Genomic DNA, 16,518 nt, shown 5'->3' on the forward strand with positions numbered 1-16,518 from the left:
TTGAGCTGTAGAAAAACCAGGCAACTTCATACTCAAGAAAAAAGGTCAAGTTTTGCTTCAAGTCTAGTTTAATTAGCTGTGAGGAACTCCTTGTTCTCACTGAATTTGGGAAGATTTTAGAGGCCTGTGAAGGTTCATACGTGAATGTGCAGTAATTGCAAATCTTAAGGGGCTTGGGAGCTTCATGTGCTTTTGTGAAATAAGACTAAAGTCTGATCACTTCTGAGAACTAAGTAATAATTCATAAGTTAAAACTTTGCAGTCCAGGAATGGTCTTGTATGTTATTAGACCTTTGAAAAGAAAAAAAATCAATTTAAAAGAAAACATTTCATTTTGGATATTGTACGAATGAACTGCCAGGTCTGTGAACCTGAATGTTCTCTTCATCCGTTGGGAAAGTGCAGAAAGGTGGATCAGCAAGGAAAGCTTGAGCTCAGTCCTGGAGGTGCTGCAGGTCGTGCAGTGCTTTGCTCTTTGAGGTGGCTGGGTAAAATATCCATGGATACCACTGGATAATCACTTTGTAGGTTGGTCATTTCTTTGGGAATCTCCTTTAATAGCAGAAGAATGGAAAATAAAGGCAGTGTTGTTGTATCACATGTATCTGTGTTAACATTCTCCCTGCTGCTGTTTTCCAGGATTGCATGACGTGTCCAATTCCTGCCTTGGGGACCTGCAGTGGTGTGTGAGGGATTTGCTGCTGGTTCTGAATGATGTCAGAGCAGGATTTGTCAGATGTTGTTCAAATTGCAGTTGAGGACCTGACTCCAGATGACCCAGGTACCACTTACAGCTCTGCCCTCAACGAGGTGGAAATCACTGCTAGGCTTTACTTAGAAATGCAAACCAGGCTGCAGATTTTTTTCCCAAAAGGTGCTTCTAAAGACCACATCCCACATTTTCAGTAGCTTCACCTGCGTATGTTCAAACCCTTTAGATGAGATTATTTGATTTATTTTACTTTCCTTGTAAAGGCTTTATTGCCTGGGGCTTCTTTTTGTGCAGGGGTAGATTAGTCCCAAAAACTGAATGAAATATGACCTCCTGCAGTCTTTTTTTCCTTTCCCTCAAATGGGAGCTGTCACCCATCCATTAGGGATTGTTGTTTTACTTGTAAAATAGTTTCTCTGCTACGTTATTAAAATTCTTTGTACAGTAAAATTGAAAAACACTTCTGAAAGCAAATATTATGATATCCCTTGCTTAGAACTTGGCCTACTAAGCAAAAATATATTGAGATCAGCTCTAGATCTTGATCCTTTGTGATTAATGATCAATGTGGCCTTTGAAGTAAGTGAAAGAACAGTAACTGCAGTTATTGAAAACAGAAACACAGACCAAAACCTACTTTTCTGATACAAAATTAAAAAGTTCCTTCAGAAATATTCCCAAATATTTGGAGGAGAAGCCTGTCCCTGCCTTGCTGATAACTTCAGGATTGTCTGGTGGGGTGTGGACAACCTTCAACAAGTCTTTGCTCAATTGGTACAGGAACAAACCTGGTCAGATCCCCATTGTCAGATATTTAAGAGAAAAGCCAAGTAAATGTAAGAGAATCCCTGCAATATGTTAATTAGATACATTTTACATTCTTTTGTTTTCTCCTTTTGATGTATTTTTGATTTGAGCCTTGTCCTCTTGCGTTGTGAACTCTGGCAATGCTCTTTTTTCTTTGCAGTTGTGTTGGAGAACCATGAGGTGGCAGATGATGATGTGGAACCTGCTCTGAAACGTCAGCGCATCGAAATCAACTGCCAGGACCCCTCCATTAAGGTGACAATGCCTTTGGTGTCATTGCTAATACCAATTAAGTTCACTTTCTTAGGAAAATATGTTAAAAGAATGTAAAATAAATTGTTTACACAGAATGCTGGAATTATTCATGGCCTTCTTGTAAGTGCTTGTTCATTTTTATGCATGAATTTTAAAATCTGGATGACTATCTAAAGAATTTTGTATGTAATATAAAATATCTGAATAATTCCAGTGACTCAAACATCACTATTGGTGCATTTTGTCATGAAGCCAGTGAAGTTGACTGAAAGGATAAACTTGAGCATGTATTTATATTACAATTTGTAGATACTTTCAGCGTGTTTTAAATTATTATTTGAAACCACCAACGTTCTCCTAAACAGATAATTCATATTTGGTTCAGGCTCAGTAGCTCAGAACTTCCCCCTCTGTTCTCACTAGTTTGCTTTAAGGTTGTTTTTTGTCTTGGAGCATAAGTTTATATCTAATATTTTATGCCACACACATTAAATAGTGTGTAATTCTGTATTTTTGGAATGTTCATGGAATCTGAAGCTCTGTTGAAAGAGCAGCAGCTCCATGAGCCAGCGTGGTTTGGGGTGTTCAGTGAGTGCAGGGCCACAAGATGGCACAGCTGCTGTTTGCAAAGCACAGTGTGTGTGACTTTTCCCTTTAAGGGCCTGCTTTCCCAAGAGAACCCGAGTAGAATATGTTTTCTTTTGCAAAAGATTGCATAGGAAAACAGATTTTATTTATTTGCTTTCCTTGATTTGCTGTTGAGGAGAAAACTGAAGTGAGCAGCATTAATCGTCTCGAAGGTTATTTGTGTTGATACAATTTCCACTGCGATCATCTGAATTTATCTGTTTGGACAGGAAAAAAACTTAGTTAACTTCATCCAGGAGGATGCATTCATAGATTTATAATCCTTCTGTTTTAACATGTGGAATGGAAGGCTTTGGCACATCACTGGAAATGATTTTTGTGGTGTATGAAATCATCCCTACAAAGTGCTTAGGTGAAAATGCTTTTGGCTCGTGTGCTTTTGGCTTCTGAATAAAAATCTGGATGCATCTGAGAATGCTAAAATGCTCCTGAATGTCATCAGATTTGAACAGGTCTGAGTTTTGTCACTGCTAATTCCTTTAGAATTGTTTCCCAGTCACGTTTATCCGGAGCTTCCTCCCGCGTGTGTCGCCGGAGATAAATCCGTGTTTCAAATGAGCTTCTTCTGCCTTCTCCCCTCTGCAGTCATTCCTGTATTCCATCAATCAGACAATATGCCTGAGGTTGGACAGCATTGAGGCCAAGCTGCTGGCACTGGAGGCCACCTGTAAATCCCTGGAGGAGAAGCTGGACCTGGTCATGAACAAGCAGCACAGCCCCATCCAGGTGCCCATGGTGGCCGGGTCCCCGCTCGGCGCCACCCAGACCTGCAACAAAGTGCGATGGTAAGGACACGTCACTCACCACCGAGCTCTTAAAATAACAGCAGTCCACTCTTTGGGCCTTTCCTTCTGTCTGCAGAGCTGTCAAGAGGCTGTTCATGGAGGTAAAATTCATTTATCTTGGAGGTAATTTCTGTACCAGTTTCATGATGTTACTCAGAACGAGTCCATGGACACTTTGCAACTCTCACATTTCATTTTGACTTAAACCAGGCTCATTCATCCATCCTCTGGAAAAGCCTCAGACAGGTTTTGTAGGCTTGCTTTGCTTTTATTTATGTAGCTGTTTTGACTTAATGAGTTCATCATCATTCTAATTGCTTCTCATTTTACTTCTATTCACCAGAAGTACAATGGAGTTTGTTTTATGGGCTTGTTTTCTAAAGGCTCCTGCTAGAAAAATATCTGTGCTTATTTTGGAGTTAGAAGTTGGAGATGGAAAATCTGGTGAATAATCTAATGCACTTTGATGAAAGAGCAGGCTTGACCTGCAGTCGCTTGGTGTATGAGCTGCCTAATATGGTTTTAAATATCTGAATCTTGATGTTCCTGTCATTTTACTGTGGAGATGAATCCAGACACAGGAAGCTGCTTATGAAAATACTCTTCTCTCTAATAACTTTTTCCTCCTCATTCATATTTTTATAGATAGAAAATACTTAATGCTTCTCTAAATACCTACTTTTTATTCTCCATTACAAAAGTGTTTAGGCATTTAATTTTTCTTTAAAATAGGTACTGTGTCTACCTTTTCCTCTGCTCTTGAAAGCTTCACAGTCATACGTTGAAAAGGTCAATCATGGCCAAGTTCTATAAGAAAAGAAATAAAGTGCAGGGCATAACTACTTGGATCATACAGCAAGTAACTGGAGTATCACACCAGTGTTTTTGCTAAATACTCTTTTATCAGTATTTCTTAAAGAACCTTCTCTAAACCTGGGGTGGGTTTTTTGTCGTTATTTTGGAGATCTTCAAGTCCTTGTGCATTAGCTGAACTTACTGTTTGTGCACAAAAGACCTGAGAAGCCTTTTTAGAAATGGCCCCTTTGGGACTCTATTTCTTGTTCAGTGAATGCTTTCCTCTGTAAATGGTACTATTTTGAGTTTCTTAAGGGATTTGTCAGACCTGAGCTGTTTTGGTTTGGTTTGTTTTTTTTAAATCTCTGTAACCATCAGAAAGCTGTCCTGTGTAACAGGGAACTTGGCATTTAATCTTTTGCTTTGGGTGTACAAATTTTTGCTGACAGCTTCTCAGACAGTCTGAAAGTAAATTTAGATAGAATTCTTGAAGACTCTGAGATTCTCTGCCCCAAATATTTGTTGGTGTTGGTCTGAAGTTGCACATTATCAAACCTGTGGTGCCAGTAAAGCACTGAGGGCTTTTTGTTCCTGAGCAGGCTGTGGCCTCTGTGACTCAAAAGAAAATAGGACTGGATGTGTTTAACTTGGCATTGATGACACTCCAGTTTCACAGAGACAGAATGTTTCCCTGAATTCCCTGTGTCTCATTCATAAAAAGCTTTATCACTTGTTGATTATTGCCAATTAAAGCCTGGTCTGGTTTATCAACTCTCTGTATTCTTCCCTCTTCCCCTTCCAGCACAGAAGGCAGAGCTTCCACTGAGAGTCAGAGTGTTCACAGAATCATGGAATGGTTTGGGTTGGAAGGGACCTTAAAGATCATTGAGTTCTAGTCCCCTGCCATGGGCAGGGACACCTTCCACTATCCCAGGTTACTCCAAGCCCCCTCCATCCTGGCCTTGGACACTTCCAGGGGTGTGGCAGCCATAGATTCTCTTTTCCTGCATAAAACCTTTAGGAAAACAAACAAACCTGAAGAAATATTATAAAGGTATTGGTATAAAACCTAAAATACCCAGAATTCTATTTTTTAATTTTTTTCTGTGAGTTACAAAATCCTTTACCAACCTAATTGCATTTTTATCAGAAGCATTTTTATAGATTATAGTAAACTATCCTCCTCTGCTAATCCAGACTTTTAGAAAGAATAGTAATTCCTCAGCCCTTGTCACTGAGTAGTTCAGTTTCTGGTGGATATTGTTCACCTCTTTCTTTCCTGTGTTCACTGCAGTTGATACTATAACTCATTAGGTGATTTAAACCACTTTCCAAGTTTAATTTATGGCTAATTTTTCTTTCCTTTTATTTCATTCAGTGATGAATAAATTAACATTGTAAACCTTGAGGATTCTTACTGCCTTTAACTGAAGTTAAGAGCTAATTGTCCCTTCCTGGAAATACCTGAGGACTCTCAATTTTCAGGAATATTTTACTTTATTTATTTGAACTAGCCAGTTTGAAACAAAGCATGGCTTGAGGAGCAGAGTATCCTGCAAGATGTAAGGTTTATTTTCAAGTTGCAGGTACATTACTCAGCCTGCTGTGAGCCTGAGCTCATACACTCAACTCAATGCCTGAAAAAATATTTCCCTGGAAGCAGATTCAGCCCTGGAGGCAACTCAGGGATGTGTTTTGGGGGTGAGAGGGAGTGGAGTGCTCCAGATAATTGAGTCAGCGATTTGGGGTGTTAATCAGAAGGTATTATAAAGGTTTTATTTGGAGAAGCTTTGGAGTTCATCAGGTTTTCAGAAGTTGCTGCTACTCTTTAAGCAGTCCAGGTTTATTTATCCTGTCTTAGGTCAGAGCCTTTCCTGGGGCCTCATCCAGCAGCGTTTTTAGTGTAAAAATTGAAGTTTGAAACAAAACCACAAATGGACTTTTGTCATTGCTTTGGATGGATCCTTTGGGATCAATAAATTCTCAACCTTTTCCTTTCTGTCATCACTCAACTGGGAGCAAACATTTATTTAAATTCCCAGTTCAGGTGTCCCGTCTGGAGCTTCCCACAGTGAGAGTCCTGTGTAACGGGGTTTTTCCTCAAGGACTGAGGAGGAAGGGGCTGAAGGAGAATGGCACAATTGTCTGGGTTCTGTTTTCACAACATTCTCTTTGGTTACACTCACAACTGGGGAACAAAGTCAATATTTACACGATGTAAGATCTTCATTGAAACTTCATGACTTTGGAGGATTTTACCCCTTTTTATGTATTTAAAAATTCTGTTTAAATCCCAAGGTTTTTAAAGAGCGCAGAAATGGAAGCCAAATTTTGATATTTTTGATAAATTTTGGCAAAGTGGAATTTTGAGTGAGGGAGTCAGAACTTGAAGTGATAATTGCATTTATTGGGCCACAAAGGTGTTACTTTCCAGGCCCTTTGGGGCCTCTGTTTTCAGTTCTACTGAAAGAAATAAAGGGGTTTCTTACACTTGCATTAATGTATGAACACACCCACTCTGTTTTCAAGCTGAATGTATGAAACATGTTTTGAATGGTTTTCTTCCCTAAAGGAAGTCGGTGACCATCACCTTAATGCCAGTAATGAGCAGCATTTCATCCTGGAGGAATTGTTGGGGCTTGAAATATCTAAGTGGATGGATGAAACCCCCAAATTTCCTCCTGAGGTGCAGAAGACACATTTATCTGAAAACTACAGTGCTGACTTGCATTCAAAAATTCAATTTCTGAAACAGAACTGATGAAATAAAGGAATTATTTGATTGTCTGTCAGCCCCTCTTATCCTGCTTATTTTAGTTTCTTTGGCTTTGGTATGAAAAAAACCCAAATCCAAATTTGACATACTTAATTCCCTGAAAACCATGACAATGCTTTCCAAAGTCTCCTAATTTGTCACAAAACTTGTCAACCTCAATCTCTGGACATTTACAGATTTTTATTTTACCCACACAAGAACATGGATTTAACTCCCTGCTGGGAGTTAAATGAACTTCTGTGATCTGTTATATTTATGGTCAATACAACCTTATATTGAAAATAGTGGCTGTGATTTTCATATATTTAAAATTCCCACAGGACTTAGAAGTGGCATCTTGGATGTGTCCAGCAGTGTTTGCATTGGAATTTCACATTCCATTTTTGTTGCACTAAGATACTGGGGAGCCAAGTGTTTAGTAATTTGGTGTTGGGATTTGATAAATTGAGAAGCAATGTCTGACTTCCAGACAGCATTAGGGGGAGAGTGCAAGGTCAGGCATGGAATTAAAATAACAATTTAATACCAGCAGTTCATCTGTGTCTTGGAGAGTTCAATAATTCCTGCGTGGATGGGGTGGAACTCAATCTATAAAACTTTGCGAACTGACCAAGATTTGAACTGTGGGCTCATTCTCCCAAGTCCAATTTTTCTGAAGTGAATGGTTTCTCAAGAAATATCATTTATAATAATCCAGTGACTCAAGTGAGAGCCGAGCAGAGTCTGAGAAATGGATGCAAAATGTGTGGCTTGAGTGTTTTCAGTTATGATGGTGGTGTTTAAAATGGGCTTGTGAGGCTTAAAATGCTAGAAGTGAGCTTTTAGAAAGATTTCTTAAATAGAATATACACTGAAAATCAAGTTTTAGGTAATAAAGTTCCTTCAGGTTTTAGACAAAGGTGTCAGATGTATTGCAAGGTTTGGTATTTTGCTCTTTGCCAGGTAATCCTACGGTAAGTTTTCCTGGTTGTTACTCTTAGCCCATGATCAATGTGAAATCTTTTAATTTGGGAGGTTTGAAGGATCAGAAATAATCCATGATCACTCTGAACCACATGTGGAAAAACAGTTTATTTATTCCCACTCAGCTGAAATCCAGGAACTTTGGGTCTGAGACCTCTGTGAGTCCTTTTAGTTTCATTTTAGAACCAACATCCTTTAATTGTGAGGGTTTCTGGGAAGGGAAGAAGAGGAATAGCTGGGAATCAAACAGGATTTGAGTTTATACACAGATTAGGGGGACATTTACTGGTCTAATTAGTGTCTAAGAACATTTAAACCCAATTACAATATTAAAATGTGGGTTAACGTGACCCCTTGCCAAATCCCATAGGATTATGTTAGCTGAATTCCAGGGAAAGCAGAACATTTAATTCCATGGCTCCGTGAGCACAGGCAGTTCATGCATTCCAGGAATAAATATAAAGGTGCATGACTTGGAATTTGGTTCATATGGCTCATGCTTTTCCTTCTGCCTAAATAAACAATTAAAAAAATTCTTGTATTTAATGAAATTGGAGAGTTTTTACCTCTTGAATATTGTAAAATGGGATTATAATTTAGTGAAACTCTAAAAATCTTAATATATACATGAAAGTACGTGTTACATACCGTATATTTTAAGAAGTAATTTATTAAGCATATAATAAACAGAAGGGGGCAGAAAAGCCCTATATATTCTTTCAGGTTCCAGTCTTGAGAACTTAAATATTTTGGCTGTTCCAGTCTCTGGGAGTTTGAAAATCCAACGGTAAGAAACTTTTCCTGTAAATTGGGTATTTAATTCTGCAAGTGCAATAAATGAAAGGAGTGAAGAGGAAAGCAGATCATCAAATAGTGATTAAAGGGCAAGGTTTCATCTGCCTTTGGAAATGGAACATTTAGAAATTAGATTATGAAAATTTAGAAATGCAGGTTGTCTTTTGAACTAATTTGCATACCAGTTTATAGCAGATTGAAGTACCAGTAATTCTGTTCTTAAAAATTGCAAACCCAACTGCTTTTCTCTTGGAAAATAATCCACAGTAGTATAGTTTAAAAAAAAATAATCTCCAGTGTTTTTGGAGAGTCCCAGTTTTACTTTAAGCAAGAGGGAAAAGAGCAGTAGAGGGATGCAGAGCTTCCCAGGGGTGGAATGACCTGAGCAGTTGGACTTGATGATCTTAAAGGTCTTTTCCAGCCTTTTTGGTTCTGTAACATCTCTCAAATTTGGTAATGTGGCAAGGAGCCAGAGTTCCATCTGCTTTCTTTGGCAGCAGGTGCCATTTAACTGATACATTTCCAAACTAAAAAACACACTGGTTGGAGTCCGAGTGTCTTTCCAAACAGGATTTTTTCCTTTTTGGGGAGCTGTACATTTTTGCATATCTTTAGCTCAATCTCTTTGTTCCATAGCACAGGGTGGAGTATGAGGCTGGAAATCTGCTCCTAATAACCTTTTAAATTGAATTCTTCAGACAAAGTGAAGAGTGGCATTTCTTTAAATGCCTTCAGGGCATCTGGAAATTCCAGATTCCATCCCAGCTCTCAGAGCAGCATCCTTGGCCTTCCTAGAAGGTGGTGGCAAGTGGACAGAACTGGCTGGGGAATGAGGAGAAGCAGGAAAACCAGAGGTACCTGATGGAAATGATTTACAAACCACTCTGTTTGCAGAAACCTGCTGTTGGATTTATTGGCAGTTTATCTGATGATCATCAGGGCTTCACTTATTATAATTAGTGTCTTGAAAGCCAGTTTGTAACACTGCCTTTTTTCCCCTGAGCTTTTAGTGCCTAAATCAGACTTATGCTGATCTTAGAATTTGTAAGAAAATTATAAAAATAATGTAGAAGTAGTTAATTGTATAATAAAGTATTCCAAGTCTTCTGTTTCACACAGACTTTTCTAAACATGAACCAATTTGTATTTTAGTAAATAATTCCATTCATAGTGCTCAGGATCAGTCCAGCCTCTCTCATTTTATACTCAATTCAATCTCCAGTTGCTGCACTGCTCCTACTTATCTAGCTCAGGAAGTTAAGCCTCAAAGAAGGGTAATAACTGCAAATTTCTTTCCATACTGTCTGCAAACAAGATCTCTTTGCTGTTGTATTTTTATGAGTTTATCTTCAAAAAGGCTGCTATTAACCTGTGAGTTTTGTCATGACCTGGCCTTTTCTTGTCCATAAGCAAAAGCAGAAGACTAATAATTAATGTAATTTCTAGTATAGTATTTTTCAGTCCTGGTTATGTCACATATGGCCTGGATGTTCTGTTTTTGCTGGTTTTGTGTATTTGTTTAAGGCAAGAGGTTCATTAATGTGTCACCACCTTACATTTTTACAGAGTTTCAGTTGTGTTCAAAATAAGAGATTTTTAAATTTAGTTGTATTTTTTGAAAAATGAGGTATAAATTTACTTGTGTACCCACGGAGGTGGTGGAAAATGCCTGAAGAAATGAACCTGGCTTTGTAACAGGTGGTTTTTGGGGGGTTTTGGGTCACTTGAGGTGTTACCTGGTTGTTGGGGAGTTGTTGAACTCATTGTTGGCTGTTGTCATTTATGACTGATCCCACTTGGTTGTCCAGGTGGGTTTAGCTTTTCTCAGGGCAGAATAACCCACAACAGATTTTTAACAACTTTTAAAATTGGTGGATAAAGCTGATCTTAAAGCTGGTAATTGATGTTTTTCTAATTGAGCCAACTCAGAGGCTCCTCTGTAGGTAAGACTGAGTACAATGAACTACAGAGATGTATCTGAAACGTGGAAAATGTCTGGCTTGTACTTAGTTGAGTTCAAAATTTGATGTTGACTGTTCTTAAATTGTTAACAGTATGTTTTAATAAATCCTCATTTGCTTTATCATTATTATTAATTGATTGCAGCTCTCCCAGGTCTCAGATCCATGAATCTCTCCAGCCATGGCTGGTGTACTTTGGCTTGTCTTTTCACCTCATCCTTGGGGCTGGAGAGCAATGTCTGCTCTGGGCTGATGTTCCACATGCAGGGAATCCAAAGATAATTCTTGATGACTGAACTCTCACTGACAATGATGGATAACGCTGCTGCTTTTTTGGCAGTTGGCTGTAACGAGGCAAACGGATGGGCTGGGACTTTAAAATTTTAACTGCTCTTGGTTTCCCACCTGCTTGGGGAACAGTTTCGTTGTTGACAAGTTTGCTCTCTTGACGAACTGCATTAATTTTTAGGGCATAAATCCAGTATAATTTCATGTATTCTTTGCCAGTTTGTGGTTTTGTTCATGTAGTGCAAGTTCATAAGCGGGTTTTCTCATTCCTCTTTGGATAGGGATCCTTAACTGTGTGTGCAGAAGGCAAAGGAAGCAGGTGGCCATCAGGAGGAAGGAGCATTTTAACTTTATCTTCCTAAATAGAGATGAAAAGATGCAAAGAGTGGCTGTTCTTCCAGATGAACACAAGTGTTAGTGAAAGATAAATCAGAAAAAAAATGAGGAAAACACCACATTTTTAAAAAAGAAATTTGTCTATATAATTTGAAAAATACTTAGATTTAATGTAATAAGTGTAATATTCCTCCAGAGCTCCGACACATGCATGAACTATACATTTAAGTCTTCATGTTCATCTGGAAAATACCAAAGTTCAAGGTCTCATTCCCAGACTTGCTTTCCTTAAGGCTGTGTTTGGCTGGAGGCTCTGCCAGCAGGAACTCCAAGTCCTGCATCCCGAGCTCCTCTGCTCCTCCATTAACTGCTCCTTGTGATGTGTCTCGGGGAACGAGGAGAACAACTTGTCTGAAAAGTTCAATCCAAGTTTTTCCAAGTCATTTTCATCCATTTGGAGAAACACTTTTGATCTTGCACCTTGTGGAAGATTTTTCTCTCTCTCCAAATGAAAACCTCAGCTGGGAAGAGGAGGAGATGATGGGCCTGGTATTGCCAAAAGTTCTTTTCTGTCACTGGCTGCACTCTGTGTGATTGGCAGGTTATTGGCAATGGAACCTCAACCATGAAGATTAATGAGCATTTCTGACTCACACGTTTTCCATACTCAAAATGACCTTTGGCAGCAATTTTCTTATGCAAAATATAGAATGGCCTTTTAAAAAAAATAATCAGAGGCTAAATTGAAAACTACACTTGAAAATCATTAGTTGGTATGTTTATTTTTTTAGAAATATTTTCACCTGTAATTTTGCAGATTATTCAGTAATCAGTAAAAAAATCCCCAAATATTATTATATCTGTACATTTCATGCATTTATAACTTTTTACTAAGTTGGGTCCAAGAACAGGCAAATTGCAGAGCCAGTCTCTCCAAGTCCTAATGCTTATGGGGAAAGGAATATGTGAGCACAAGTGGAAAGTTGTGCAGCCTGTGCAGACACACTGGGCTTGGGAAACACTCCCCCTGACCCCCTGAATATTTTCTTTCCATCTTCTCCAGTAGTCCTGGCAGCACTCAGAGAAAGAACTGCTTCACTTGGGAGCTCAGTGAATATCAAAAGCTTTCCTCCTCCTCCTTGGTGTTTTCTGTATTTCAGTACATAAGGAGTGATTTAAAGTTATTTCATCTTCAGAGATGGACAGAGTGAAAAAAGAAATTGGAATAATAAGTGAGGATGCACTTGTCTGTAATGAGTTTTAATGAATTCCTCTGATGGATTTTTGTCAGCTTGGCCTGATATTTTGATTTTATGTAGAATTCTGTGTTTATTTTGTATATATTCGGTAGATTTCTAAATAGGTCTGAAAACAGAGATTAGAATATCTCCCAGGGAAGTCAATGGGAAGCAAATTCCTGTATCCCTCTCTGCAACTCCCTGACAGGAGGGTGAAGCCAGGTGAGAGTCAGGCTCTGCTCCCAGAGAACAAGGGACAGGACAAGAGGAAATGGGCTCAAGCCATGCCAGGGGAGGTTCAGGTTGAACATGAGGAGGAATTTCATCCTGGAAAGGGCTGTCAGGCATTGGAAGGGTCTGTCCAGGGAGGTGGTGGAGTCCCCATCCCTGGAGGTGTCCAAGGAAGGCCTGGATGTGGCACTCAGTGCTCTGAGCTGGGGTACAAGGTGGGGGTCAGTCACAGGTTGGACTCGATGATCTGGGAGCCCTTTTCCAACCTCAGTGATTCCATGAATCTGTGATCTGCAGGGAATGTACATTTCTCACATGTACAAATTGGAGTCCAGGAGAACCCCATGGAACCCTCCTTTTCAAATTTAGTGGGGCCTTTATGTTCTGGTCCCAATGATTTCCTTTTCTCCCAGCTCAGGTTTCACAGCATCAGCTGTGACGAATTTCTGCCTCACAATTTCTGCTGTCACAATTTGTCAACTGTTCTTGTTCCACATAGAACACGGACCGGAATCGTAGTTTCTTGGTTAACATTTAGGATGTTTTCAATGGAAATGTTCCCTCCTCCTCCTTCTCCTCCTCATGCAGACTTTTGACAGCATCATTCTTCAGGAGTTAAACACAAGAAATACCTTCTCCTTTAAGGCTGAGAAAGAATTGAGCGACTTCATAAAAATGAACATTCCTAAAAAAAGGCACCACCCTCGCAACTTCTTCCTTCTTTTATGCCAGTTTTTAGTGCTAAGGCTTTTTTTCAAATATAAACTTAATAAGAGCAAAATGCTAAGGACTTTCTAAATGTAATTTTTATTGCATTTATCTCTACAGTTGAAATTAATTATTCAGAGTCTTCATTAAAAATAAGCTTTGGTAAGTGACATTTTAAACAGGCAGCCAGAAGTGATTGCAGGGAAGATGGTGATAAAGAACAGTGTCTAAAAGAAAGTGTAAAATACTTGAACATTTTAAACTGGCCTGTAAAAACTTCCAGTGGAGCTGTTTGGGCAATTTGGGAAATGTAATGGGAGCACACATTGCTGCTGGACAGCATTTGCCACGTATCACTGTGCTGCCAAGTGTTTGATGGCGTTTTTTATTAAAATGTTCAGTGCTGGCATTGAGAAAATGGAAACAAGTTTCCTTTTTTTAAAAAAAATACAAAATATGCGAGTGTTTTTCCTCTTGATAATGGAGAAAATTTTGCACAGGTGACTATGAAAGTAATTTTAGACGATATTTTAGATGGCAATGAAAGGAAACCAACAGAACACCCCATTTATTGCTTGCTAAAATTTGAACTTCACGTGCACGTGAAGAGCTCTAGTACAGTCTGTACTTGTCTGTGATCAGCCAGACATCTTCCAGAGCTTCTGCAGCTTTCAATCCAGCAGCTCATTGGCAGTCCATGAGGAATCCCATATGTTGTTAGGAACAGATGCAGTTACTGTAAGGGGGAGGCAGGGCATTAGAGCCTGGGGCTTTTTGGAGCCGGAAAACCTGTGGTCAGCCCTCTTACCTGTGCCAAAGTTGGGCTGCTTTCATTGTTTGCTCCTGTGACAGGTTCTTGTCTTTGCTTTAGGTCTTGATGATGGATAATGTAGTGCTTCAAGTCTTGTGTAGACACATGAATGTTCAAGTGAGGGTGTGCTCTGTAACAGCTGAAGTAAACACAGTTCTGTCATCAGATTTGTTTAATTTATGTTTCAACTGTTTGCCAAAGGAAAATAAATGACCGTCAGTCATGTTTGAGATGCTGGACCAGTAAAAACAAGAGTGGACTGTTTACTGAGGGAAGCAGAGGGAGAGAGGAAAACCTCCCCTGTCACTGAAACACAAGTTTTCTTCCAAGTCCTTTCCGTAAGTTCATCATGAGCAGAAACAGTCTTAGCTATCAAACCCTCAGAATATTGAGTAATGGTGTGGGAATAATGTCAATAATCTCTGAAAACAGATTAGATGCTAGTCTGCATGTGGAGACAATTGTTTACTTCATATTTCCTTTTGCAGTACAATGTAGACAACATTTCTTTAGTTGTTTCCTTCTACGTTGTCATCAGGAGTGATAGAGGTTTTCTGGTTTCTCACACACTAAATACTTTTCTGTTGTTTAAGTTTTTTTTTTTTAATATATGTGAAATGCACACAAGAAACAGTTTAGTCCTGTTGTTATTTAAAGTTCCAGCCTGGCCTTGTTTGCTCTCGTCTCCCTACCCTGGAAGAAAACACACGCTCTTTAACCGAGCTCATCATTCAGTTTTGCAATAAATCCTTTCAAATCTTTTTCCTGAGAATTATCCTACTAAAGCTGGTGCATTCCCATGTAAATTGGCCGTGGTACCTCTGAAAATGCTTACTCAGACTCTCCAAAGAAGAATTTGGTGGCTCTTCAGAGCTGTGATTTACAGACTTCCCCCTGCCTATCTCGAATTGATGAATTCTTTATTGCTTTGCCGGGGTAATGGACTTTTCTATAATTCCATTGAAGCCATCCATCCCTCCATCCATCCTCTGAGAAGATGGGAGTGCTTGGAATGGTGCGGGTGTCAGGCTCCATGGATGAGCAGCTTTAGCATCTGATCCGTGACCGCGATGCTGGAGAAGGAGCTCGACCTGAAGGCCGTGTCAGGACTGTTTAAACCACAAAGCTGTATGTTTTACGTATCAGGTTTGCTCCTTTCCATTCTCATTTCCTCTCTGATCTCTGTCTTGCAGTGTTGTCCCTCAGACCACAGTGATCCTCAACAATGACCGGCAGAATTCCATCGTAGCCAAGATGGTCGGGCAGGAAGAGCCATTGAGCAGAGCAGCGGATTCCCTGGAAAACATCCTTAGCAAGTTAGTAGCATGCCCAGGAATCCTCCCCTTCATTCCCTGCTTTGACAGAGCAATATCAGTTTAAAGTTTGAAGTGCAATTTGAAGTGCAAAATGAGGAATACTCGGGGTAATAGTGATGGAAATGATGGAAACACTGAACCTAGACTTGGATACTTTCTCAGGCTGACAGTAAAGGGAAAGCAATGCTTCACTCTTGATGGGAAAGACTGTCCCGGAGGATCTGGGGTTGGTCCCATGTTATTTGACAGCTGACAGTGAAAGACAGAGTGCCCACAGCCACATGTTTTTGCACAATCACTTGGGAAGATACCAAAATCCTGTATTTAACCAGCTGAAGGAGGAATGAGCAGCAGCCCAGGAAGGCTTGTACTGTCTTAAGCAAATTTTCAATAAGTAGAACTGGGGATTCTGGGTAGAAAACGGTCTTCAATAATATATTTTTATAAATAATTTAAATATTTTATTTGTTTTGCACACTGGGCTGAGGCTTTTCCGTTAATGCAAATTTAGACAGTGTATCTAAGACTTTTTGATTTCTTCTGCTATTTTCCTTCCATTTTTATTTTGCTGGATAGCTCTGGGTTATAAACAGGATTAAGGAGTTTAAAGGAGTTTGTTTAATAAATTATTTAATAATTTATTTAATAATACATTTAATTTTGTCAGTTAGGGTTTTTACTTCCCTTGTAATGATGTACAGGGCCATAAGTTGGACTCGATGATCCTCCAGTGCCCAGTCATTCCTTGAACAAGTTGTGTCCTTTCCAACTCGGGTTATCCGGTGATTCTATGCTATTCCCAATGAAGGTTATGTTTTCCCAAAGTTCCATCCCTTCCTTTGCCACAGTGCCGTTCCGGGCCGTCGGCAGAACACCATCGTGGTGAAGGTGCCGGGGCACGACGACAGTCACAACGAGGACGGCGAGAGCGGCTCCGAGGCCAGCGACTCCGTGTCCAACAGCGGCCAGATGGGGAGCCAGAGCATTGGGAACAACGTCACCCTCATCACGCTCAACTCCGAAGGTACCTTGGCTGTGAGGCCGCTGAGCAAAGTAAATGTGGTGGTGCGATGAACTGAGAACCAACTGGCAA

At 39.7% G+C, this 16,518-nt stretch overlaps 1 protein-coding gene across 4 annotated transcripts in view; it reads left to right on the forward strand.

The window, feature by feature from the left end:
* The window catches only part of BANP (BTG3 associated nuclear protein), a 123,702-nt gene that overhangs the window by 18,160 nt on the left and 89,024 nt on the right, over positions 1-16,518 (forward strand). For all 4 annotated transcript variants that reach the window (XM_032701012.1, XM_032701010.1, XM_032701013.1 and 1 more), the window contains 5 exons: positions 640-781; positions 1,680-1,774; positions 3,008-3,207; positions 15,303-15,425; positions 16,274-16,449. In XM_032701012.1, the coding sequence (XP_032556903.1) occupies positions 712-781; positions 1,680-1,774; positions 3,008-3,207; positions 15,303-15,425; positions 16,274-16,449 (664 nt within the window). In that variant the 5' untranslated portion in view covers positions 640-711. The remainder of the gene's footprint in view (positions 1-639; positions 782-1,679; positions 1,775-3,007; positions 3,208-15,302; positions 15,426-16,273; positions 16,450-16,518) is intronic.

This window comes from Chiroxiphia lanceolata, chromosome 13, assembly GCF_009829145.1.
Source record: "Chiroxiphia lanceolata isolate bChiLan1 chromosome 13, bChiLan1.pri, whole genome shotgun sequence".
In the NCBI taxonomy this organism is placed as follows: domain Eukaryota; kingdom Metazoa; phylum Chordata; class Aves; order Passeriformes; family Pipridae; genus Chiroxiphia; species Chiroxiphia lanceolata.